The sequence below is a fragment of the Bos taurus genome, chromosome 20 (assembly GCF_002263795.3).
Source record: "Bos taurus isolate L1 Dominette 01449 registration number 42190680 breed Hereford chromosome 20, ARS-UCD2.0, whole genome shotgun sequence".
Classification (NCBI taxonomy): Eukaryota; Metazoa; Chordata; class Mammalia; order Artiodactyla; family Bovidae; genus Bos; species Bos taurus.
The window spans coordinates 58,411,457-58,435,612 of record NC_037347.1 but is presented as its reverse complement, the minus strand read 5'-3'; the positions used below and the strand labels follow the sequence as shown (position 1 = coordinate 58,435,612).

The 24,156-nt window shown below is 44.9% G+C and overlaps 1 protein-coding gene across 3 annotated transcripts in view; it reads right to left on the bottom strand.

Moving 5' to 3' along the window:
- ANKH (ANKH inorganic pyrophosphate transport regulator) overlaps positions 1-24,156 on the bottom strand; it is a 169,973-nt gene that overhangs the window by 41,887 nt on the left and 103,930 nt on the right. For all 3 annotated transcript variants that reach the window (NM_001109793.1, XM_059878696.1, XM_059878697.1), the window contains 4 exon segments: positions 1,243-1,377; positions 3,319-3,489; positions 9,845-9,928; positions 13,858-13,976. In NM_001109793.1, coding sequence (NP_001103263.1) covers positions 1,243-1,377; positions 3,319-3,489; positions 9,845-9,928; positions 13,858-13,976 — 509 coding nt within the window.

Genomic DNA, 24,156 nt, shown 5'->3' with positions numbered 1-24,156 from the left:
ATTTGTTTATACCATACTGGCATGATGGAAAAAAATTAAAAAATGCTTCGACTCTCTCCCTAGAGGAGCTGCCAGTTTCCCGAACAATTTCTTGAGTTGTGAGTAAACAGAGGAGACTCTCCTTTGAAGGAGGGCAGGTTGCCAAAGATGCAGAAAGCCATGGTGGGTTGGGTGGCACATGCAGGAGGCAGAGCAACGACAGGTGAGGGAGGTGGGCAGAACACAGAAGCATCAGCCCTTGCCCTCTGGGTACTTCTGCACATGGCCGGTCCCATCGTCTTCTATGACTACAGTGAAGAGGCTCCATGCTGACTCCATGGGAAAATGGAGAGGCCATTGAGTGGGAGAAAGAAAACCTGGATTCTAACACAGTCCAGCTTCTTGCTACTTTTGCGTCCTTACCTCGGTTTTTTCATGTGGTAAAAGAGAAGGAAGAATAAAATATCTTCTTCCATACTCATTATATTCGTTCAGTCGCTTAGACGCATCCGACTTTTTGCGACCCTAAGGACTGCAGCCCGCCAGGCTTCTCTGTCCTTCACTATCTCCTAGGAGTTTGCTCAAACTCGTCTCATCTTCTGTCTTCCCCTTCTCCTCCCACCCTCAATCTTTTCCAGCATCAGGGTCTTTTCCCATGAGTCGGCTCTTTGCATCAGGTGGCCAAAGTATTGGAGCTTTATCATCAGTCCTTCCAATGAATATTCAGGGTTGATCTCCTTTAGGATTGAGTGGTTGGATCTTCTTGTAGTCCAAGGGACTCTCAAGAAGTCTTCTCCAGCACCACAGTTCAAAAGCATCAATTCTTCGGTGATCAGCCTTCTGTATGGTCCAACTCTCACATCCATATACAACTACTGGAAAAACCATAGCTTTGATTATACAGACCTGTGTTGGCAAAGTAATGTCTCTGCTTTTTATTAGGCTGTTTAGGTTTGTCATAGCTTTTCTTCCAAGGAGTAAGTGTCTTTTAATTTCATGGTTGCAGTCACCGTCCAGTTGATTTTGGAGTCCAAGAAAATAAAGTCTGTCACTGTTTCCATACTCATAATAAAACAAAATCACATCATTCTAAGTCACGGATGGAGATCCTCAATGCTTCCTTGTGTGAAGGTATCATAGAACGTAATATCACAGAATTTCTTAGCTCTCAAGAGGAACTGGAAACAAATTTGTCAGCCATCTCCCCGCCCCGATTTGTTACACGGTGACTTTGGGCACCCATGTTCCCAGAAGGTGCCTTACCTCCGTAGCTGCAGAACTGCCACCGAGGTCCCGGGAAACAAAGAGGTTGACAATGGGCCTACTGATTCTTTGTGTGGCCAAGATGAGCGCCAGAGGCCACCAGAAACTCAGCATCTTTCTTATTGTTGCATCTCCCTGTATCAACAAAATGGGATAAAAGTTTGCTGAACTTGAGAAGAAGAACAGAAAAAAATAATTCGGAGTCAAAGCCTTTTCTTTTGATGTCAATCATGAGTCAGTTCACTATACTTAAAAATAATGTAGGAAAAGCCTCTGTAGACAAGCCAAGTTGAATTAAAATAAAATGTACAGTCTTATTAGAATTGAACTTAGACAGCTGGCAAGCTCCCGTGAAATCAAAACACGCCTTTAAGCTTGATGGCTTCAAACCACTACTGTCTAAACAGGGCAACGCTAACCCAAGCAGAACCCAGCTTCACAGCCCGAGAAACAGGTGGGAAAAGTTCTTGTTCATATCATAAAACGGACTGGCTAGAAGCCATGTCGGTAAGAGGTAACTTGTAGAAGTAAAACATTATTGTAATTTATTTTGGAATCAGTATGGTCACAAATGTGCCTAATTATTTGGGCACTCTATAAGTCTATGACAGACGTTCCTAATCTCAAGGCTCTGACATGTAAATGTTCACAAGCATAAGCAAAATAAAAGCACAGTAAAGAGAAGGCTATTTATTAACAATTCCACAGCAAAGATAGGCACTATCTTTAACACCTGGCTTTTATCAAGTGACTTTGGTTTTGAGCCTTCATAAAGGTAAGTGTTGCATCCTGGAGCCATCTCAGTCACTTTATTTCCCTTTGCTAGCAGCTGAATGTTAGGATGGGTTGCTACCATCAAGACCAATCTGATACGGTGGTCCTCATGATGGAAATATCTCAATCTGATATTATTTATGGCCTGACCTCAGATCAAGGTGAGTGGTCAGTACAAGGACTGTTTTGACATGACAAAAGTAACATATGGTCAAAGGTGGGATCAGGGTTAGAGTGTGGTAATGTACTTAATTTATATATATATATATATATATATATAAATTGAAATTGCTAGTCATTCAGTCACGTCTGACTCTTTGCAATCCCATGGACTGTAGCTCACTAGGCTCCTCTGTCCATGAGATTTCCCAGGCAAGAATACTGAAGTGCGTTGCCATGCCCTCCTCCAGGGGATCTTCCCAACCCAGGGATAGAGTGGTCTATTTATATTTATATATAAATACAAAGTCATGTCTACTTGCCTTATAGCTGGCTAGATACCAACCCAACTGATATTAGAAGGTAGAGAAGATTAGCATACATATAAATCAGATACTGTTTACACCAGTGATGAAAAGTATGCTTTGGGCATCTGGGTAAGATTATACCTTGCTTGTACCATATTCACCTTTTGAGGCACAGGCCAATCTCTGTGGGCTTCTGAGACCACATCCTTCTCTTCCTTCTCTCAGCCTCAGAGGGGAAGCTCTTGTATTCCCATTGTGGTCTCTGTGCTGTCTTGTCTGAATATTGTTCCTGTGTTGGTGACTAAGCCAAATGGGACATAAAGCTGACTGAGGCCACAGGCCATATTTAAAATTTCCTGTGTCACCTAAACCTTCCCCAACTCTCTGTGTAGAAGGTACCTGAATGAGTGTGTTTAGCCAGTACAGAAAGCCCAAACCCAGTCTGGATCCCTGATGTGAAATTAAACAAATATGAGTTCAATGGTACCAGGGCTCCTGAAATCTTTGTTGATCAGAGTGACTTCCTTTTGACTACAGAGTAAGAAGAACCATCAACATTGTGCCTCCTCCTCCGCCTGACATGACTCACCGTGACTCAGTCTTCTTGTACGGAGATAAGAAGGCTGGAGAGTGACCTCTAAGGTCTCTCTTCCATCTCTACAGTTCATCAGCTCTCCAGCTGTTTATCCCTGTGGACATTACCAAGCACTTGACCTTGGGATATGACATCCCAGAGAACCTGCCTGTTAGCTGATATGTCGAATCACAGGGGTAGGATCAAACTGTATTCCCCTCGGATGTACAGACAGGCTGTCCTCGGGGACTAAGGACCTACCCCCAGCTCCGGTCCACTCCTGTCCGGGATGATGTCGTGGATGTTCTTGTAGTAGCCCAGACACAGGGTGGTGCAGCGCACGAGGGCGCCCATGTACAAGGATAGGATGGGGATGAGCAGCGGCTCCCTGCATTCCAGGTGACTGTGAAGTAGAATGGCTACAAAAACGACCTGAGAGGAGGAGAAACAGACAGTCATCAGGGAGAGGACAGAACCAATTAACAGAAGCCCAGCCCAACTCTTGCACCCGGAACTGAGATGGATGTCTGAGCAGAAGCCTTGACACTGAAGGTGAGGAGAGCAGGACCTGGGGTTACCGCTCAACGCTTCTCTGGGAGAATCCAGGGTCAGATGTTTGGGAAGCACTGGAAGAACACACAGCCACTCTGTTATGTTCACCACTAAGTACTTCTTTTAAGGCAACTGCACACCTGGTCAACGTTATTGCTAAAGACTGTCCAGAAGCTTTGGCTTCCCAGACCCTAAACGATGCCCCCCCAGGTGTACATGTAATCCACGCCAGAGGACCTAAGTGACCTTCCGCAAAGGACAGAACAGTGAAGAGCAACGGGCCACAGAAAAATGACCATTTACGTTTATACCCTGGATTCCACTAAACGTGCTGCGAAAGCCGTCAGTGTTAATTACAAAGCAGAGAATCAAAGTTTAAGATATGGACTTACAAAGGTGGCATAGGTCAGAAAAATACGAAGTCAGCAGGGATTGAAATAATAGTAAAGTGTCAATCTCTATTGAATGGTACAGGCTCCGAAAGCAAATTTATCAAACCATTTAACTTCCCATCTTGTAGAAATGAGGGAATCAGTCCAGCCTCTGGGCAGAGTCCTGGGATTCCCATCTTGGGAGGAGCCCTGAGGAATAGAGGGTGAAGAATGGAGGGTGCTGAGGTAGGAAAATGGGGGAGGGGAGAGAGGATCTGAGCTACATCAACCTTCTTAGCCAATCATCCATGGAAGGATAGGCTTGTGAAATATACTGCTGCTAAGTGAGTCTGACCCAAGGAGGCATATTCTGATTGCTGCATTCTCAAGAAACTACTGGTGACAGAAAGTTAAAAAAGAAGCTGGAGAATGAGCATGATTCATCAAATGTGTGCATTCAATTGCTATAGGGAACAGAGCAATCCAGAGGGACTTTGGAATGAAAAGTATTAGACGTTAGAGGTGGTCAGCTTATCCCACAACCTGACACGTGTGCCGGGGCTGTTGTTCTTAAACCACTAAATGCGACAGAACCTGTCAGAGATGCCCGCAGGGGAATGCAGACGACAGAGCTACGTGACCCGGCTGCCTGGGCAGGACCTGGCTGCCCGGAGCACGGATGATGTGAGTGTCCATTCACGCTCAGGATCACACACTCACGTTCATGCTCACTGAGGATACAGCGGAGCCCACTGATGGAAGGAAAGATGCCCGTGACCGTCTCCACGCCTGCTGCTTCCCAGGGGAACAAATGTTCTGTATTAATTGAAGGATGGCAAAGACCAGCTGGGCAAAGCCTTGTTAAGGCCCTATTGTGTTTGGAACAGAAGACTGAGTTTTGTGATGTGGCCAAGATGCCCATTTATTTTGCTAACTAATCAAAGACCTCTCAGAGGCCCTAATGTGCAAACGGACTAGTACATCTGCAGCAGGCTTCACATTAGACATACACAAACCTATGGCGTTAACGAAGATGACAGTGTTTAGAGACTGAGAACACGCTGGAGGGAAAATGAGTATGTAAAGATGAACCCTCCTCTGCCAAGTCCAGGAAGGCTCCTGGTGGCGCCATCAGGATGGCCAGATGAGCAGAACCGAAGAAGGAGATCTGGACATGAAGGAAAAAGGAGGGGGAGGTATGGAGAGGACCAGAAGGAGGAGCAGAGTGGGCTAGAGTGGGACAGAGGCGGGCAGGAGACTTTCGGCCCAGACCAGTCCAAGGCCAGATGGTTTTGTCAGCCTCCCCTGTGTTGTTAACAGCTTGATGCCGTGTGGTCCAACACTTATTGTACATCTTACATCTTCACTGCGGGCTGGGTCAGTTATCAATTTAAAACAACAGCTGGCCCTTCTGCATTTCAATCTAGAATTAAGATTTTCAGATCTGATACAGCCATCAAAACTGTATTGGGTTATTTTGCAAGCGGAACCTACAGACTCAGTAGTGAGGATTTTCCCAGGGAGAGCCTGCTCTGGGCTGGGGATTCAGTGACGGATAAGGTGGTCCCAGACTCTGTTCTCCTGGAGCTGACAGCCTCACAGGGAAGGCAGGAGTCATGGTCAACCCCTGACAAGGCCGGTGAAGGGAAGAGGGTGGCGATGATGGGAGTGAGGAGGAGGCTGTGGAGTGAAGAGGGTCGCCCTGTGGGGTGCATCTGAGCTGAGACCCAGAGCCCAGGCAGCTGGCTGGCAGCAGGTGGCGGGAGCCAGTGGTTGGTGGGGATAGCAGAGGCCAGGGCATTCCCTTCCGGGCAGAAGGATCCAGGCAAAGCCCCCAGGGGGAGGGGCTCGGCTGCATTGGGTCTGGAAGGGAGGACCGGGGCCTGGAGGGCAGAGAGCAAGGGGACAGAGGAGAGTGATTGGGCTGGGGAGGAAGCAGGGCCAGTGGGTTTTCAGCTCCTCTCAGCCTGTGATCAGGATACTGGCTTTTTATCTTAAGAACACCAAGGAGGTAATTTGAAAGCAGGTTTGAGGAGGGGGTGAGGTGGCCAGAATGTCACTGAGAATCGATTACTGTGGCCCCAGTGGGGAAGGAGGGAGGAGACCCAGAGCAGAGGGGCAGGCCAGGGCACAGGAGGCATCTCTAAGGATCCAGGTGGGAGAGCTGACCTCTCAGAACTGAGCAGCCGAGATGGGGAGAAGTGGGCTAAGGAAGCATCTAGGATTAAATGTTTTAGACAGATGGGAATGAAGAGGGGTGCTGCTAGGGTGGCTCCCGGGTTTCTGAGCAGATGGCAGGGGCAGAGGTTCATTCAAAAATGCAGCCATCAAGATCATGAAGATTATGAATGGAGGCTTATGATGCCTTTGAAGGATCTGAGTGGAAATATCATAGAGACATTCAGATGCCTTGTCTAGAGCCCTGAGCAGAGGACTTGGCTGCAGACAATTATTTGGTGAATATCAGTCATGTTACAGATGGTATAAATGCAGGGCAACCATCAGATTCTTCATGAATAGAATACACAGTGAGGAGGGATGGGTCTTGAGCAACTTCAGCATTTACACATCAATAGATGACCTGGGCTGCCGGAAGTAGGAGAAAAACCACGATATGGTGGTGTGAGAGCCAGTGGGAAGGGGTGTTTCATGGAGGAGGGCGCAGTCAACAGAATGAAGAGTTACTGAGACATCCGTGAAGTCAATGGAAACTGTTGTACTGGATTCAATGGCAGGCAGGTCATTAGTGAGAACTGTGTGGGTGAGCTGATGGGGCGGAAGTCAGTCTGCAGCAGGTAAAAGAAGGAAAGAGAAGGGAAGAAATGGAGACCCTGGGTGGAAACCACCTTTCTGAAAGGTCTGGCTGTGAAAAAATAGAATTGTAGCTACAGAGGTACATGGGAGCCAGAAAAAGCTTGTTGCTGATGCTGTGGTTGTGGTTGTTTTAAGAAGGCAGAAGTTTGAGCATGTTTCCACGTCAAGAGAAATGATCCAGGAGAGAGAGAAGGAGTCACTGATAACTGATGAATAAGGTTCCCCAGAAAGTGGGACAGGACGGGCTCAGAGGCACCGGAGGAAGAAGTGGCCTGGGACCAAGGAGGGACATGTGCTTTCCTGTAATGGGGACAGCAGAGGTGATGCAAGGGTCTGAAAGTAGGCATGTGGCTTTGAGCTCCTCAGTGAAGTGGGCAGTGAGGTCTGCTGGGGACAGTGAGGTGGGTGGAGACGCTCGGACACGGTCACTAGAGTCAGCTGAGGTGAGTGATGGGATTGTGAATGTGTCCTGCGATCAGTTTGTCCCACTGTGAAACTTTCTGCAGGAGCACTTTCTGCCTGGGTGCAAGTGGTGCGAGGTGCACACCATTGGGTGGTTCAGGACTGGGATCTCGGCAGCAGGCTGCGATGGAAAGGCAGGAGACAAGGGGACTTACAGCAGTACAGCCAGATTACTCAACTGGGATCCTGGGATCCCACCTCTGGGGCCTGAGCTGACTTCAGAAGGCCAGGGCTGACGAAAATAGCAGAAAGAGGAAAGAACTAGAGGTTCCAGCGAGGTCCAAGAACCCGCCCCACCCAGCCGCCAAAAGTTTCATTTAATACTGAGCAAGCTAAGAAAGTCCAGGTGATCATGAAATATATACAAAAGATATGATTATTACAATAATGGTGACACAGAAAACTGTATCATTTTGGAACCAAACCAAGAGCTTTTTTTGTATTATGACATGAAATTAATTAGCTTACTAAAAATTACTTTTTAAACAGGAGTTGGCACTGACACTCAGGCATTACAAACTGTTTTCATGCTATCATTGGTGATCACTCCCTTCCTATCTATGCCAAGCTGGTATTTCAAGGGACTTTGCCTAGGACTCTACATGATTTCAATACGTTTAGACCATGAAATTTTTGCACCTTGTTTTATGTCCCTGGATATTTCCAACGTCTCTTAGTTTATAGTGTATGGGAACTTGAATATAATTTGTATCCTACTTCTGTGTGAAAATTGTACAAATCTTAATTATGTTGAATTGGTTCATGGTGCTTTTCAGGTCTACCATATTCTTCTACTTTTCTATATATTCATTTTATTAATTTTTTGAGAGCTTGATATTGAAACTCCAACCAAAGATCTTAATTCATCTACTTAAAAATTGTAATACATAGTGAAACTGTATGTAACTTTGTTCTGGATTTTACAAGTCTCCTGTAAATGCGTTATCATACTTTCATAATTTAAAAAATTAAAAAAAAAAACCTTTAAAAATGTTTTTAAAAAAGGACTTTGCCTGGGATCTATTTATTCATTACCAGATCTGGTAATTCACAAATGCTTTCAAGTAATGAGAGGAATGAAGTTGAGGGTGGGAGTGAGAGCCAAGGACTTACGAACCAAAACTGAATTTATTCCCTCAACCAAACCGTGGTAGGGACTCAGGCTATAAGGTTTAAAATAACTATATCACCGGGAACAGCCCGAGGTCAGATGGCACCTGAATCCAGCTTCCATTGCCCCGAATAACCAGGTAGGTTTATTCTGAAATTTCGAGCCCTCCCAGCAGGCAGGGGTCAGTACTAGTTTTAAAATTAAGAAGGAAGAAGGCTGTGGGCATACTGGGAAAGCATTTTTCAGGGATATGATTTCTTTCTTTTACTCTTGGATGCCTGCTGTATTTATCTAAGGCAAAGATGTGTGTTTTCCTTTTTGCCTTTGAGGACACCACATCTACAAATGCTTACTCAGGCGTCCATGCTCATGTTGAAAATGAGAGGTGTTCCCTTAATTTCCAAGTAAGTGATTAGCATGAACGAGGCAGTTCAGTTCATCCCTCAGAGGATGAATCAAAAGTAAGACCAAGCAAAAAATCTCCAATAACTCAATAAGAAAATTAACAAAGATACATCAAAGAATGATGTTAGTGGGTATTCAGGCATGTGCTAGAAAATGCACACACACTCATACACACACAGACTCACACACATAATGTTAGCAGGAAGCAATTTAAATTACTTTAAATAGTGATCCATGGAGTCAATGCAATTAATTTGGAAATTTAATTCTTGGCCTTCAGGGAGTACTAACAGTTGAACAGTAGATTACTTTAAAAAGGTGATTGAAAGACTAGCATGCTCAGCAGGGAAAAACCAGGAAGAACCATGTGGACATGTTCCTAGCACGGAATTGAGAATTGGAAAGCAAGTTTAGAAATCAGTCTGCCTCCTTCTCCATAAAGAGATCATTCTCCAAATCCCCAACTGTAGGAACTAAGTCTAACTTACAGACGATAGCAATTAAATATCTTCTGCTAAAGTCTGTCGTGATATCTTTGATGGAAGAAAAAGGATGGAGCATGGACACCAGGGCTGGTGCCAGACCCTGGGGAAACTGGACAGAACATGTTCTCAGACTCAATTTCCTGATTCTAAGTTTGCGGGAAAGATGCCTGAATTACCCAGTGGCAATGACAATTAAAGACTAAATTCTAGGCGTGCTCTTCTAAACCCAGCCCCGGGTGACTTGGCCACACAGAAGCCCGGGTGTCCACCCCATCAGGTGCACCGTGGCCCTGTGACCACGTGCTAGCCATGGCTTTAGAGTCATTTCAAATGCAAGAGCCTTAACAATAAAGGTCAAAACCTCTGATAGTGAGATTCAATTCCTACAATCCCCGCTTTTCGCAAGGTTCTACACACTGTAATCACGGGAGGGTTCGTTTGCTCATTCATTTAACAAGCTTTTATCAAAGTCCATGTTTGATTTGAATCAAGTAGGGATGCACTGCAGAGTGGATGGATGTAGATGAGGCGTCGGCCATTTCTGCCCATCACCTAAAAGGAGCAGCTTTGACACACACCACACTTACCTGAGCTATGACATCTGAGATTGAGGCACATCCAACCAGGAAACTGTATTTGTGTTTTAAGAGAATGCCAGCATGGGTCCATGCCTGCCGGGAAGGAGAGATTTGGGCATGAGATACATTCAGGATTAGGTTACTTCTGGTTCCTATGACTTCCTGGGCGTTCTTGAAATAGACTTTTTACCCACCCACCTCCCAACCTTAGTAGCACAAGTTTAATGAATCTTTGATTGATACAATGATTGTAACTTAACCTGGAGCCCAGGACCAAGTGAGGTTTTTAAGCAGAACCAGTGACCACATAGCATTTGTTTCGTACCAATTATCTGAAGACTAGTGTACTGGTTCATGGGCCTGGCAGGAAATCTGGGTGAATACCAGGAACGGGGACCAGTGTGAGTCACAAAGCACAGCTTTCTGGTCTGTGAAGCAGGTTCCAATGAGGAGGGCTCAGAACTGGTTCTGAGTTACTGCAGTCATTACAGGCTCCCACTGACTGATCAGGGCTCTACCACTTCCTTCTCTTTAAGTTTGGGCAGGATCTGATCTGACACTTTGTGACTTTGAGGGGAATTAAGAGGAAAGTGCTAGGAAGCCTGCAGACAACAAAAAGCCCAGGGGATGGCAGGTTTGGAGAAGGTTTGAAGTTCAAAGTAAGATCTGTTTCAGTATCATCTTTCTAACTAGTAAAGGTCAACTTGAACTGACACAGAAATAACATTTCACGTGGGCTAAACCCAAGCACACCTAGGGAATAACCTAGGTCTGTGTCAAGACTATATAACTGCTTCTATTGCTACTTCCTTCTCAGCCCGCAGGTCCCAAGGTGCCAAATATGAAAAGAAAGGCAAAGTGTAGATGACAATTGCAAACTGTGGATGGTAGGCTGTCTTTATTGACTGAAAGTGACCTGGATGATAAGATTCAAAAATATTATCTCTCCAACTAACACATCAGGGCCATGCGGTAGGGTGTGTGTGTGTGCACGTGTGCATGTGTATGTGTGTTTGGGGAGATGATATGTATTATTTTGGTCTTTATCAGTAATCTTTTACTACTGGTCTTTTGGGGGAGTTGGTAGATGAAACATGGAAGAAAAGTGTGCGGATCACAAATGTTTTGAGTTCTGGGAACTTCTGTGGCAAATGAGTCTGTGAGCCACATTTAGTCCTGCGTTCCCTGATTAATAGTAGTTCTTCTGTGTGTTAGCAGAGTCTCAGTGCAGATAGGAGGAAGGGCATTAGAATCTCAGACTCTGCCTAGGAAGCTGGGTCTTCACTCTCTTAGGCTGTGAAAAAGGTCGGTCACCCCATTCAGTTCTCTCACTGCTTTGAGGGCACTGTGGTGCCACCTCAGTCCAGCCTGGGCCCCGTGGGGACTCTGCTTCCATACACCCCAAATCCTTGGCCTTTTTCTTTTGGAGGCAGGGGGCATAGGGGTGGACGGTCTGTGTCAGCTACCAGAGTAAACACACCTGGTGATAAGTAAGAAAAGGGAAATCCAGGTACAAGTGTTCCAATGGCCAAATTCTTAGCCTAAAGTGATGTCAGGACAACTGAAAATCAGAACCTTCGGTGGAAACTGAGGGTTTAGTATCTAAGGCTCCCCCACACTGCTAGGAAGTCGTCAGATTCAGTGAGGCTGTGCCCGTAACACAGCTGCGGGCATAGTGAGCCTTCTGATGACATTTGAGAGGATGGACCACGTGCATTTTTATTAGTACCTTGCCTCCTTCCTCCGAGGATTTGGGGCTGCTGCCTTAACCTTGATACAGAGGTCCACTCACCTCACACATCTAATGTATACAGAACTGGAGGAGAGGGGTGGTTAAGCAAAACAAAACAAAACAAAACCTATATAACAGTAAGATCAAAGGCCATTTCTTATAAGAAATGCCTTGTTGCATGCTAATGATTTGTGTTTACTTTCATGTATGTCTAAAATTTTTCATAATGAAAAATTGTTAAAAACTAGAAATAACCCCATACAAATGATCATATTTTAAAGCTTCCTTTCAAAGGTAATTTAAAATGGATCCTAAAGAAAGGGTTTATTTTCCACCATCAGCCATTATTGGAGATATATGTATATGTGTGTGTGTGTGTGTGTGTGTGCATATATATATATATATATATATATACACATACATATATATATATATATATTTGCTAAGTCTCTTTTATATCTATAATACAGACGAATAGGAAAAAAGCATTCTTTGAGAACTCTTCAGTATCAGGACAAAGAATGTAATCTATGGAAGTGAGTCATCCTCAGCTACTCTAGCGAAGCTGGTTATTAAAGTAATAAAGCCCTATCAGGATATTCAAGTGAGTCTTACTGTAAGCAGCTTTGGGTGCTTATACCACACAAGTGGTAAGTTTATCTGAAAGCTATCCTGATCTCTTGAGCCTGAATATATCAGAAAAGAATTTATATTTGAATCAAAGTTTCAAGGGAGCTCCCTTGCCTCCTGCCAGAACTTGTGGCAAATGCAGACAATTCTCATAAAATAAACCGACAAGATGGACTGGTTAAAAGTCAGTGAGTGGTCAGTTGGAACCCTTCCGCACAGCTGGTGGAGAGGTAAAATGGTGCAGCTGCTCCATCAGTATGATGGAGCCTCAAAACCTTAAAAACAGAATTATTATATGATTTAGCAATTCCTCTTACGGGTATATACTCAAAAGAATTACAGCAAGGATTCAAAGGGATATTTGTACACTCATCTTCCTAGTGGCAGTATTCATAGCAGACAAATGTGGAAATAACCCAGATGCCCAAGGATGGATGAAAGGATAAACAAAATACAGCTTATACATACAAGAAATATTACTTAGCCTTAGAAAAGGACATTCTGACACAGGCTACAACATGGATGAACCCTGAAGATAGTCTGTGAAGTGAAATAAGCCAAAGAGCCACAAAAAGACAAATACTGTATTATTCTATTCATGAGGTACCGAGAGTAGTCGAGTTCACAGACACAGAAGTAAGAGTCGTGGGTGTCAGGGACTGGGGGAGGGTGGGGAGTCAGTGTTCAGAGGGGAGGATGGAGAGAGCTGAGCGTGGATGGTGGGGATGGGAGAAGAGCAATGTGAAAGCACCCAAGGCCACTCAACTGCACTTAACAATGGTTCATATGGGAAATTTCACGTTATATGAATATTCCTTCAGTGAGAAAAGTGTAGAGGGCAGTGAAGAGAGCCTCAAGTGTGTAGGTCATTTTGTACAGAGTTCAGTTCAGTTCAGTCGCTCAGTTGTGTCCAGCTCTTTGCAACCCCATGGACTGCAGCACACCAGGCCTTCCTGTCCATCACCAACTCCCGGAGTTTGCTCAAACTCATGTCCATTGAGTTGGTGATGCCAAGCAACCATCTCATCCTCTGTCATCCCCTTCTCCTCCTGCTTTCAATCTTTCCCAGCATCAGGGTTTTTTCCAATGAGTCAGCTCTTCGCATCAGGTGGCCAAAGTATTGGAGTTTCAGCTTCAACATCAGTCCTTCCAATGAACGCTCAGTACTGATCTCCTTTAGGATAGACTGGTTGGATCTCCTTGCAGTCCAAGGGACTCCCAAGAGTCTTCTCCAACACCACAGTTCAAAAGCATCAATTCTTCGGCACTCAGCTTTCTTTATAGTCCAACTCTCACATCCATACATGACTACTGGAAAAACCATAGCCTTGATGAGACGGACCTTTGTTGGCAAAGTAATGTCTCTGCTTTTTAACATGCTGTCTAGGCTGGCCATAACTTTCCTGCCAAGGAGTAAGTGGATCTATTGTAGGGAGTAAGTGGACCCATTTCCATTTCCGAGTTGCCAGGGGCTGGGAGAGGGGTGGATGGGGAGTCAGTGTTTAATGGGAATAGAGTCCGTATCCCAGGATGAAAAGAGTTCTGAAGATTCACAACAATGTGAATATACTGCACACACAAAAATGGTTAAAATGTAAGTTTTAGGCCATGTACTTTTTCCCACAACATAAAAAAGAGTGCCAACGACCTTCCTACTCACCATCGCATCCATAAAAGGGAAGGCAGCAAGATACAGGAAGGCCCTTCTTGTTTTATTCCCCACTGACTCATCCACATGGTGCAATTTATTGATGATGTAGTAGCCTAAGTCACTATATGCTGCAAAAAAAAAAAAAAATACCCGGCAATATTTAGAAAAAGTTATCCTCATAAGCTTTTTATCTCAAAAGTTTAAAAACAATTTTAAAGATTATATATATATATATTTTGTAGAAAAATCTAGACAAGCAAAAGGATGAAAATCATCTACAATCTCATCCATCCTTCTGCCCAGAAGAGGTCACAGTTGACACTCTGGGTGCTGATCACCCAGTTGTTTTATGGGTGTTATGTGGTGGAGTATGCTTGGGTGTTTTAACACAAAAATGGCCTCACACTAAAAGGTTGTTGTTGAATCACGCGAAGACACCGGGATTCTTGGCCCCCGGAGGAGAAGAATTCAATCCGGGGCCAGAGACGAGGCTTGATCGCTCAGAGCTTTTGTGTAATAAAGTTTTATTAAAGTATAAAGGAGATAGAGAAAGCTTATCCTAGGCATCAGAAGGGGGCAGAAAGAGTGCCCCCCTGCTAGTCTTCAGCTGGATGTTAAATAGTCACTAGCAGTCTGTTAATGAAAGAAAGGAATGTCTTAAAACTCAGAATGGCACCAGGCCCCTCACCCATAAGGTGCGTTTTGGGATAATCTTGGCACCAAATGGTTTATCCTGGGCCATAAAATGATTAACTTGGATCTTGAAGAAGGGCAGATCACCATACAAATAGTTTTGTTTACATAGATTAGGGGAACAATATCTGAGTATAACATACTGGTTTGTCAAGTAGGTTCTGAGCCAAGAGGAGGAACCGACTTGAAGATGGAGTTCGGGGTAAACGCATAGTACATTAGCATAGCTTAAGACAAATGTTTCAGTAAGAAAAAGGCATTGGTTATCTCTAGGTTTGAGAATAGTTAACTTCAGGCGAAACCAGGTGTCATTATGGCAACACAGTATTTTAAGAGAAACCTTCTTTTAAATTTGTATAGAGAAGGAAAAAAATATCACGTTTGTTTCCTCTGGCCGCTTAAGAGAGATAAAAATGTCTGACACTTGCAGGCTATTTCCTCCGTTTGGAGAGCCCTGGCCTTACTGCCTATTACCCTCTCAATACTACATACATACTCGTTTGTGAACCATAAACATCCTTTCCATAACATGCTTCTATATGTGATTGGTTGTACTGAATTCCTTTTTGCAGGTTTATTTAGTATCACTTGCTCAATCTCCATTTAGTATATATTTAGGTTGTTTCCATTCTTTTGATATTATAAAAGAATGCTTGATGGCTAGTTTGAAAGCTCAATGCCCATGTAGTTGTTGTTTAGTTGCTAAGTCACATCTGACTCTTTTGCGACCCCATGGACTGTAGCCCACCAAGCTCCTCTGTTCATGGAATTTCCCAGGCAAGAATACTGCAGTGGGTTGCCATTTCCTTCTCCAGGGATCAAACCCGCATCTCCTGCATTGGCAGGGGGATTCTTTACCACTAAGCCACCAGGGAAGCCCTCAATGTCTGTAGGTATTCTTAATTATTTACTAAGAGAAAATTCCTATGTGTTAATATGCCTTTTCTTTTTTCTTTAATAAGTTTAATGGATCTACAATATTATGCTAGTTCCAGGTGCACAACACAGGGATTCAACAAAACGTGGCTTGTCAATAGAAATTTAAAGGTAGCTAGTCACTGTTTGTAATTCCTTTTGTTTCATTTTTCCAAGGAAGGCAAAAATTGTGGGGGATGGAAACTGTGGGTATAGTTTGCCCAGTGGAAAAATGCTGTCTCTGTGCTTTCCAAGTCCCTCCAATGTGAGGATTTGGGACCAGTGTGTAACTAGAACATAATGGGCTTTAACCGACAAAGGCTGAATGAGTGTGTACGTGCCGAAGGGTGAGAAAGGTAGAAAGAGAAAAATTCCATAATGTATGAACTAAGCACTGTGGCATTGCTGTGTGTGTGTGTGTGTGTGTGTGTGTTATTTGTCTACGACTCTTTGTGACCCCATGGACTGTGGCTCTCCAGGCTTTTCTGTCCATGGGATTCTCCAGGCAAGAATACAGGACTGGGTAGCCATTCCCTTCTCCAGGGCATCTTCCCAACCCAGGGATTGAACCTGGGTCTCCGGCACCACAGGCAGATTCTCTACCATCTGAGCCACCAGGGAAGCTCCCTGACATTTTAGTAAAGGTTAAATAAAATATTGACTATTTCCTACCTCACTGATACAAAGTTTAGACCATACAGGAAAACAATAATCTTTGTGTTTTCATAGGGTTTTACATAGTGCTCTAATAGTAGCGTTCCTGCTGTGTTCACTCTTTCATTAATATGAATATTTATACACTTGAGAAGTGCAGAAGCTGCTTTAAAATCAGAAAGGAGGTCAAATGCAGTGTCCCTCTTACTTTTTGTGAAACAATCAGAATCCCTTTCTCCATTTCAAAGTGTGGGGGATGATTTGTTACCACTTGTTATTGTCATTGTTCGGTCACCAAATTGTTTCTCTTTGTGGGTTTATTACCATATTAATTGGTAAAAAGAAATAATTCTCCATCTTTTGTTGGGATTAGCCTGGAATTATGAGAATGTGGTGGAGAAGGCAATGGCACCCCACTCCAGTACTCTTGCCTGGAAAATCCCATGGATGGAGGAGCCTGGTGGGCTCCAGTCCATGAGGTCGCTAAGAGTCGGGCATGACTGAGCGACTTCACTTTCACTTTTCCCTTTCATGCATTGGAGAAGGAAATGGCAACCCACTCCAGAACTCTTGCCTGGAGAATCCCAGGGACGGGGGAGCCTGGTGGGCTGCTGTCTATGGGGTCGCACAGAGTCGGACACAACTGAAGCGACTTAGCAGCAGCAGCATGAGAATGTTGAATCAAGCATGCTCTTCAGGATGAAAGAAAAGATATTTAAATGCACAAATGGAAATACCAGTGGGAGTGACGTATGAGTAAGTGATTTCAAGAGGCAGGGGGCTAAGATGACTGAGTCATACAGAAAACAGGGCTGGTGAGGGAGGCAAATGCAGGAGGGGAGATCTGAATCCTCCCAGGAGGAACAGAGGTGGAAATCAAAAGGCGAACCTCCAGGTGAGCCCAGGTGTCAGGGGTGGAGCATGGTGGGGCCAGCAGAAGAGGAAGGGAAATCCAGGAGGGAGGCTGGCACTTGGCAGAAACAGCAAAGAAGGGAGAAGTGGGATGAGTTATGGCCAGGGACCAGGGAGGCAGCTGTGATGTCCTGCTTGGATCAGAAGGTACGAAGGTGACCTGACCCTTTGAGGCAGGGAGGGAGTCCTCCAGCCCCACTTTGCAGCGAGGTGAGAAATGCATTCAGATCCGAGATGAGCCGCTGAAACCCGAAGCTGGGATGCAGATGTTACTGAACCACACACACAGCTTACTGTGAGTGCTGAGACTTGGAAATCATGGTCGCTGTTGATCTGTACATGCCTTTTCATTGTCAGTCAAGTTCATTGTGTGGAGATCCCCAGAGAGATGTCCTGATCCTGCCCCCTTGCCCTTCCTGGCAGAGGCAGCTGCAAATGGTAAAGGCAGCCACGCTGGGCAAACAGAGCCATGCCAAGTGCAGGAGCCCAGGGATGGCTATGAATAGCTCAGGAACTAAAATTCCCTGGTAAAGGTTAGAGCTGATATAAATGCCAGCTGAGCGGACCTGACTGGATGGCCAAAGTGGGGACCTTGAGACTGGAGAAAGGCTGAGATTCAGAGGGGGATGTATGGGTTGACCTCTGTCCCCTCACAATTCATTTGTTGACTCCTAGCCCTTAGGACCTCAGAAGGTGACCTTATTTGGCATCAGGATCATTGCAGGTATAATTAGTGAAGGTCGGGTGACCCTGGGGCTTCCCTGGTGGCTCAGATGGTAAAGCATTCGCCTTTAGTGCAGGAGACTTGGTTCGATCCCTGGGTGGGGAAGATCCCCTGGAGAAGGAAATGGCAACCCACTCCAGTATTCTGGCCTGGAAAATCCCATGGACAGAGGAGCCTCGTGGGCTACAGTCCATGGGATTGAAGAGTTGGACATGACTGAGCGACCAAGCACGCACGTGCAGGGTGACACTGAAGGACAGTGGGCTTCCAACCCACGGCAACTGGTATCCTTCTAAACAGGGAATTTGGAGACCTACAGAAATGTGCAAAAGGACAAGCTCACGAGACCATCAAGGGAGAGATCAGGGAGATGCCTCCTCAAGCCAAAAGACACTAAGACACTACATATCACAAACCCCCAGAAGCTGGAGAGGGGCCTGGGACAGGTTCTCGGTCATGGCCTTCAAAGGAACCAACCTCACCACCACTGCCTCGATCTCCCAGCCTCCAGACTGTGAGACTACGCACTTCTGCTGTCTGTGGTGCTTTGCTAGAACAGACCTAGCAAACTCATACAGGTGGCTTCTAGAGAGAATTCTTTTCCCATGAGACTGTAGGATAGCAGCCAGAGAAGAAAGGTTGTGTGAGTTTGAGAAGCTGTGAGCAAAGCGAGCAGTTGGCTCATGTGGTCTGAGTGTATAGGGGTCAGTATAAATCAGTTTTTCTACTTCTATGAATATACCTAAGTATTGCCACTGTTGCTGGTTGCTGTTAAGTCATGTCAGACTCTTTTGCGACCCCATAGTCTGTCGACCGCCAGGCTTCTCTATCCGTGGGATTTCCCAGGCAAGAATACTGGAGTGGGTTGCCGTTTCCTTCTCCCATGACATCTTCCTGACCCAGGGATCGAACCCAGGTCTCCTGCATGGCAGGCAGATTCTTTACCGTCTGAGCTACCTGGGAAGCCCATATCTAAGTATACCAATTTATTAGAATATTTGAACTAAAACGTTAAAAACAGTGCCTTTACGCAGAGCAATGAAGAGCAAACATCTAAAGTTGAAGAGAGTCTGCAGGACTGCTGGGTGCTGAGCTCAGCCAAAGCTCTGATTCTGCCAGGATGTCCCCCACCTCCTCGTTTTGTTCAGACTGCAGCTCCGGGGTCCCCAAGTGCCAGGGTACTTTAAGACCAATGGGCCTGAGGATGCTTTTGCTTCTTTTTACTTCCTGTCCTCTTTTAGCTACTAGAGGAAAATTCTGGAGGCCACGGAAAGAAGCTTTTCTTCCTGTTTTTCTTCCTTCCTTTTACTCCTCGCCTATGCGGTAGAAGAGTCTGATTTTAACTACAAAGGTTGTTTCCACCCTGGGAGTTGGGAATGCTCAATTCCAGCAGCTGTTTTTCACCTAATATCCCCTCACCCTCCCCTCTGTTTCCCAGAGCTGTTTCTGGCTGGAGCTGGAGGCTGGGGGTAATTTGTTTAAAGTGCTTTGCATCGAGTCTATAATTACCAGGCTAGCTGCCTTCATGACACTTAGTAACCTTCAACTTTTATAAACGGCCTTACTAAGACTGTTCTGAAATAGCCTATATTCCTTATGAAAAGTAGAACATTAGAAAGAGAAATTAAGTGAGGCTTTTGAATAGATGTAAATGGATTTCATGGCCTGGCTGCAGCAAGAGGACACGGACTTGACCTATTTACAGGTATTTGAGCTGCGGAAACAGGAAAACAGGAGGGGCCGTCATTCAAATCCCTAGCTCCTCCTACCTCAGCCCACTGGAGTGGTGGACCCTCCCAGAATCAGTGGTTCCCAAACTTGTTCAACCAGAGTAACCAGTGCTTGTTGCAATATGCCATGAAATATTGGTATTAATCAAAACAAGTCTCATTACCTAAAATTTTCCCATGGGAGTTGACGAAAAAGCCTTCCTCCCATTTTAGGGAAAGGTTAATATGTGCATTTCCGAGAGGCAAATTTGGGAACCCTTGTTGCTGTTGTTCAGTCGCTAAGTTGTGTCCGACTCTTTGCAACCCTATGGACTGCAGTACACCAGCCTTCCCCATCCTTCACCATTCCCCGAAGCTTGCTCAAACTCATGTCCATTGAGTGGTGATGCCATCCAGCCATCTCATCTTCTGTTGTCCCCTTCTCCTCTTGCCTTCAATCTTTCCCAGCATCAGGGTCATAATTATATACATTATATATATGCTACATATGATAGCACATAATACAAGTGATAACATATAATATATATTATAGTGTAGGGAACTGTACTCAATATCTTATAATAACCTATACTGGAAAAGAGTCTGAAAAACAAATATATGTACAACATTCACTTTTCTGTACACTGGAAACTAATGAAGTGAGGTGAAAGGCACTCAGTCGTGTCCGACTCTTTGTGACCCCAGGGACTATACAGCCCATGGGATTCTCCAGGCCAGAATACTGGAGCGGGTAGCCTTTCCCTTCTCTAGGGGATCTTCCCAACCCAGGGATCGAACCCAGGTCTCCCGCATTGCAGGTGGATCCTTTACTAGCTTAGCCACAATACCTCAATAAAAAAAGACTCGATTGAGTGGGTAATGTAATAATTTATTGCATGATTTCTGCTTCTCTCTAGAGAACAAGCCTTACGCCTGAAATCCCAGGATATAGGCCAATATTTTCCACATAGGAAGTGTTCAGTCTCTATGGATGGAATAAATGCATGAATCCATAATCCTGCCAAGAAGTGAGTGTAGCAGGCTGATGGCTACAGTGTCCTCAACTCTTCTCTCCTTCTTACGTCCCTACCCTGCATGTGATTTTGTAGTTCCTCCTGTCAAAAGTTGGAGTCAATTTCCCTACTCCTGGAACCTGGGCTGGCCTGTGACTTGTCCTGCCCAGGAGCATGCAGTGGCAGTGAAGTTGAGCCGCATCTGATTTTTGGCCCAAGAGACCCTGTGTGTCTCTATCCATTGCTGGAGGTACGGGCACAGCTGTTTAGGCAAGCTTGGGCTGGTGGAGGAGGATGAGAGGCGATGTGGAACAGAGCTCAGCTGTCCACGGAGCCACCTGGACCAGCCTACTGTTACCTGACAGATCCTGGTGAGCCCACCAAGACCGGCAGAGTCTCCTTTGGATTCAGCTGACCACAGAGGCATAAACATGGCCAAGTGCAAAACAGCCACCCCACTGACCTATGGTCTAGTGAGCAAGAATGAAAGCTTGTCTTGTGAGTCAGTGAGTACCGAGGTGATTGCCACACAGCAATAGATCATGAGACTATACAGACCTGCCTGTCCATTCCTACCACCCTTGCTGGTTTAAATGATACCAAGTTGTCCCAATTTACTCTTTACAGGATTGGTTTATAATCCATGAATAATGGACAGCTTTGTTGACAAGGGAACAAGGACAAACAGAGTCTCTTGAGAAACTGTAGAAGCACAGGAAACTGTACAAGTTTTGTTCCTCTGAGCTCTGCAGATTGCCTGGACTCCTCTGTGGCATGGAAGAGGGCTTGCAGATCACTGGAAGGAGTAAGTGTGGAAAGAAGTAAACAAATCCACAGCAGTGGTTTCTACCTCTGTGTGAATTAGGAGGCCAGGCCATACTATAATTTCCACGCATGTGAAGTTGACTTGGACCCAATGAAACCAAACACAAGGTTGGCAAATTTTCCTCTCTTTTATAGATAAACAGGGAGAAACAGGAAAATATCTGACCCCTGGGTTAAACTAAGGTCTGGGGCTGGCAAATCTCATGACTTGCATTTTTATAAAATGGAGTCTCATAGATGAGTTCATGACTAGGGTAGCGGCTACAATTTAGCTTAAGTAAAAGTATTAGTCACTCAGCCATGTCCAACTCTTTGGGACCCCCATGGGCTGTAGATTGCCAGGCTCCTCTGTCCATGGAATTCTCTAGGCAAGAATACTGGACTGAGTTGCCATTTCCTTCTCCAGGGGATCTTCCCGACCCAGGGACTGAACCTGGGTCTCCTACATGGCAGGTTGATTCTTTACAGTCTGAGACACCAGAGAAGCCTATAATTTAGTTTAAAAGGGACACTTACTGGCAGTTGCCCAACAGATGACAAGAACAAAAAGCCAGGAATACTTTCAAGGCTCCTGCAATTTGGGTTTCTTGAACCAGGCCACAGGTGTACATAGAACAGACATCAACTTTTCGGCCAGTGGATTTCTCGATTTCAAGTCTGTCCGTTCGACAAGTTCCAAGTGTCTACTTCTCTGACTAATTGTATAAGGTTTGGGGCAGGAAATTTTCTGGAACCATCTTTTCCTCAGCATCTCCCCCACAAATTCCTGGGGAAGTGCCTGTCTGGTCAGTGAGAATCTCCCCAGTCATGTCAGGGGAAAGCCACCACCATGTGCAAAACTCCAAGGATGGGAGAAGATCTGGCTCAGCAGCTGGCTCCAAAAAGAACAAGAAATCAGAGAAAATGAATATGAAACACACTAGGAAAAAACCTTATTGCAAATGTAATAGGCAAATGCAATAAAAAGGACCTAGTGAAAGATTTCTCTTTTATTGGGACAAACACAAAAACCCTACAAAGGATGACCCTACAAAGCAGTTTTGGGTCCTCTCTGACCTAAGTCTATAACATCTTGCTGTAACCCACCAGTGGATGTCCAGATATAATACCAGGTAAGTGAAGGAAAGGAGAGACATCTGAAACTGGGTTGCTCAAAGCTGGAGACGCTCATTTGAAATCTCTTCCAAGTAAGAAGATCCTGCAGGAACTGGTAGATGACTAGTAGACACTGAAAAGTTTGAAATGTCAAAGTTCATCCAAATTGGGGGAAAAAAACTCTAAGAGATCATTCTGGGAATGATGATTTCTCCAATGGGAAATACACAATTTTTGGAAAGAAAAAATCTCAGAGTACTTAGCTAAGGCATTAGTTCATAACCAAGGAGACTATGCAGAATGACAAAATATATTCAGCTTTTCTAAGCAATAAAAATTTCTTTAGCGACCATAAAGTTAAAAAGCAGTAATCAGAACATATAGATCTGCCTTGTTGTTAAGGCTGTATTAAACATACTTATATGAACGTCTGTTGGATCATTGAGAAAGCAAGAGAGTTTCAGAGAAACATCAACTTCTGTTTTATTGACTATGCCAAAGCCTTTGACTGTGTGGATCACAACAAACTGTGGAAAATTCTTAAAGAGATAGGAATGCCAGACCACCTAACCTGCCTCCTGAGAAATCTGTATGCAGGTCCAGAAGCAACAGTTAGAACTGGACGTGGAACAACAGACTGGTTCCAAATTGGGAAAGGAGTACATCAAGGCTGTATATTGTCACCCTGCTTATTTAACTTATATGCAGAGTACATCATGCGAATTGCTGGGCTGGATGAAGCACAAGCTGAAATCAAGACTGCTGGGAGAAATATCAATAACCTCAGATTTGCAGATGACACCACCCTTATGGCAGAAAGTGAAGAGGAACTAAAGAGCCTTTTGATGAAAGTGAAAAAGGAGAGTGAAAAGTTGGCGTATAACTCAACATTCAGAAAACGAAGATCATGGCATCTGATCCCATCACTTCATAGCAAATAGATGGGGAAACAATGGAAACAGTGAGAGACTATTTTTCTGGGCTCCAAAATCACTGCAGATAGTGACTGTAGCCATGAAATTAAAAGACGCTTGCTCCTTGGAAGAAAGATATGACCAACCTAGACAGCACATTAAAAAGCAGAGACATTACTTTGCCAACAAAGGTCTGTCTAGTCAAAGTTTTGGCTTTTCCAGTAGTCATGTATGGATGTGAGAGTTGGACTATAAAGAAAGCTGAGCCCCAAAGAATTGATGCTTTTGAACTGTGGTGCTAGAGAAGATTCTTGAGAGTCCCTTGGTCAGCAAGGAGATCCAACCAGTCCATCCTGAAGGAGATCGGTCCTGGGTGTTCATTGGAAGGAGTGATGCTGAAGCTGAAACTCCAATACTTTGGCCACCTGATGTGAAAAGCTGACTCATTGGAAAAGACCCTGATGCTGGGAAAGATTGAAGGCAGGAGGAGAAGGGGAGAACAGAGGATGAGATGATTGGATGGCATCACCAACTCAATGGACATGAGTTTGAGCAAGTTCCGGGAGATGGTGAAGGACAGGGAAGCCTGGTGTGCAGACCATGGGGTCGCAAAGAGTCAGACACAACTGAGTGACTGAGTTGAACTGATAAATTTGCTTTATTTTATATAGTTGTCACTGAGATGTAACAACAACAACAAAAAATGCCCACTGGTATCAAAGGCCCTCCAAGGGACCCAGGGACAGCTGCAGGGCTAAGTGCCTAATGCCCTCTTTGCTGGTCCTCTTTCTGCTTGGCCCTTCCCTGCTCTCCTTCCCTTTCATTCTTCCTCCCCCTTTGCCATCTGTGTTGTT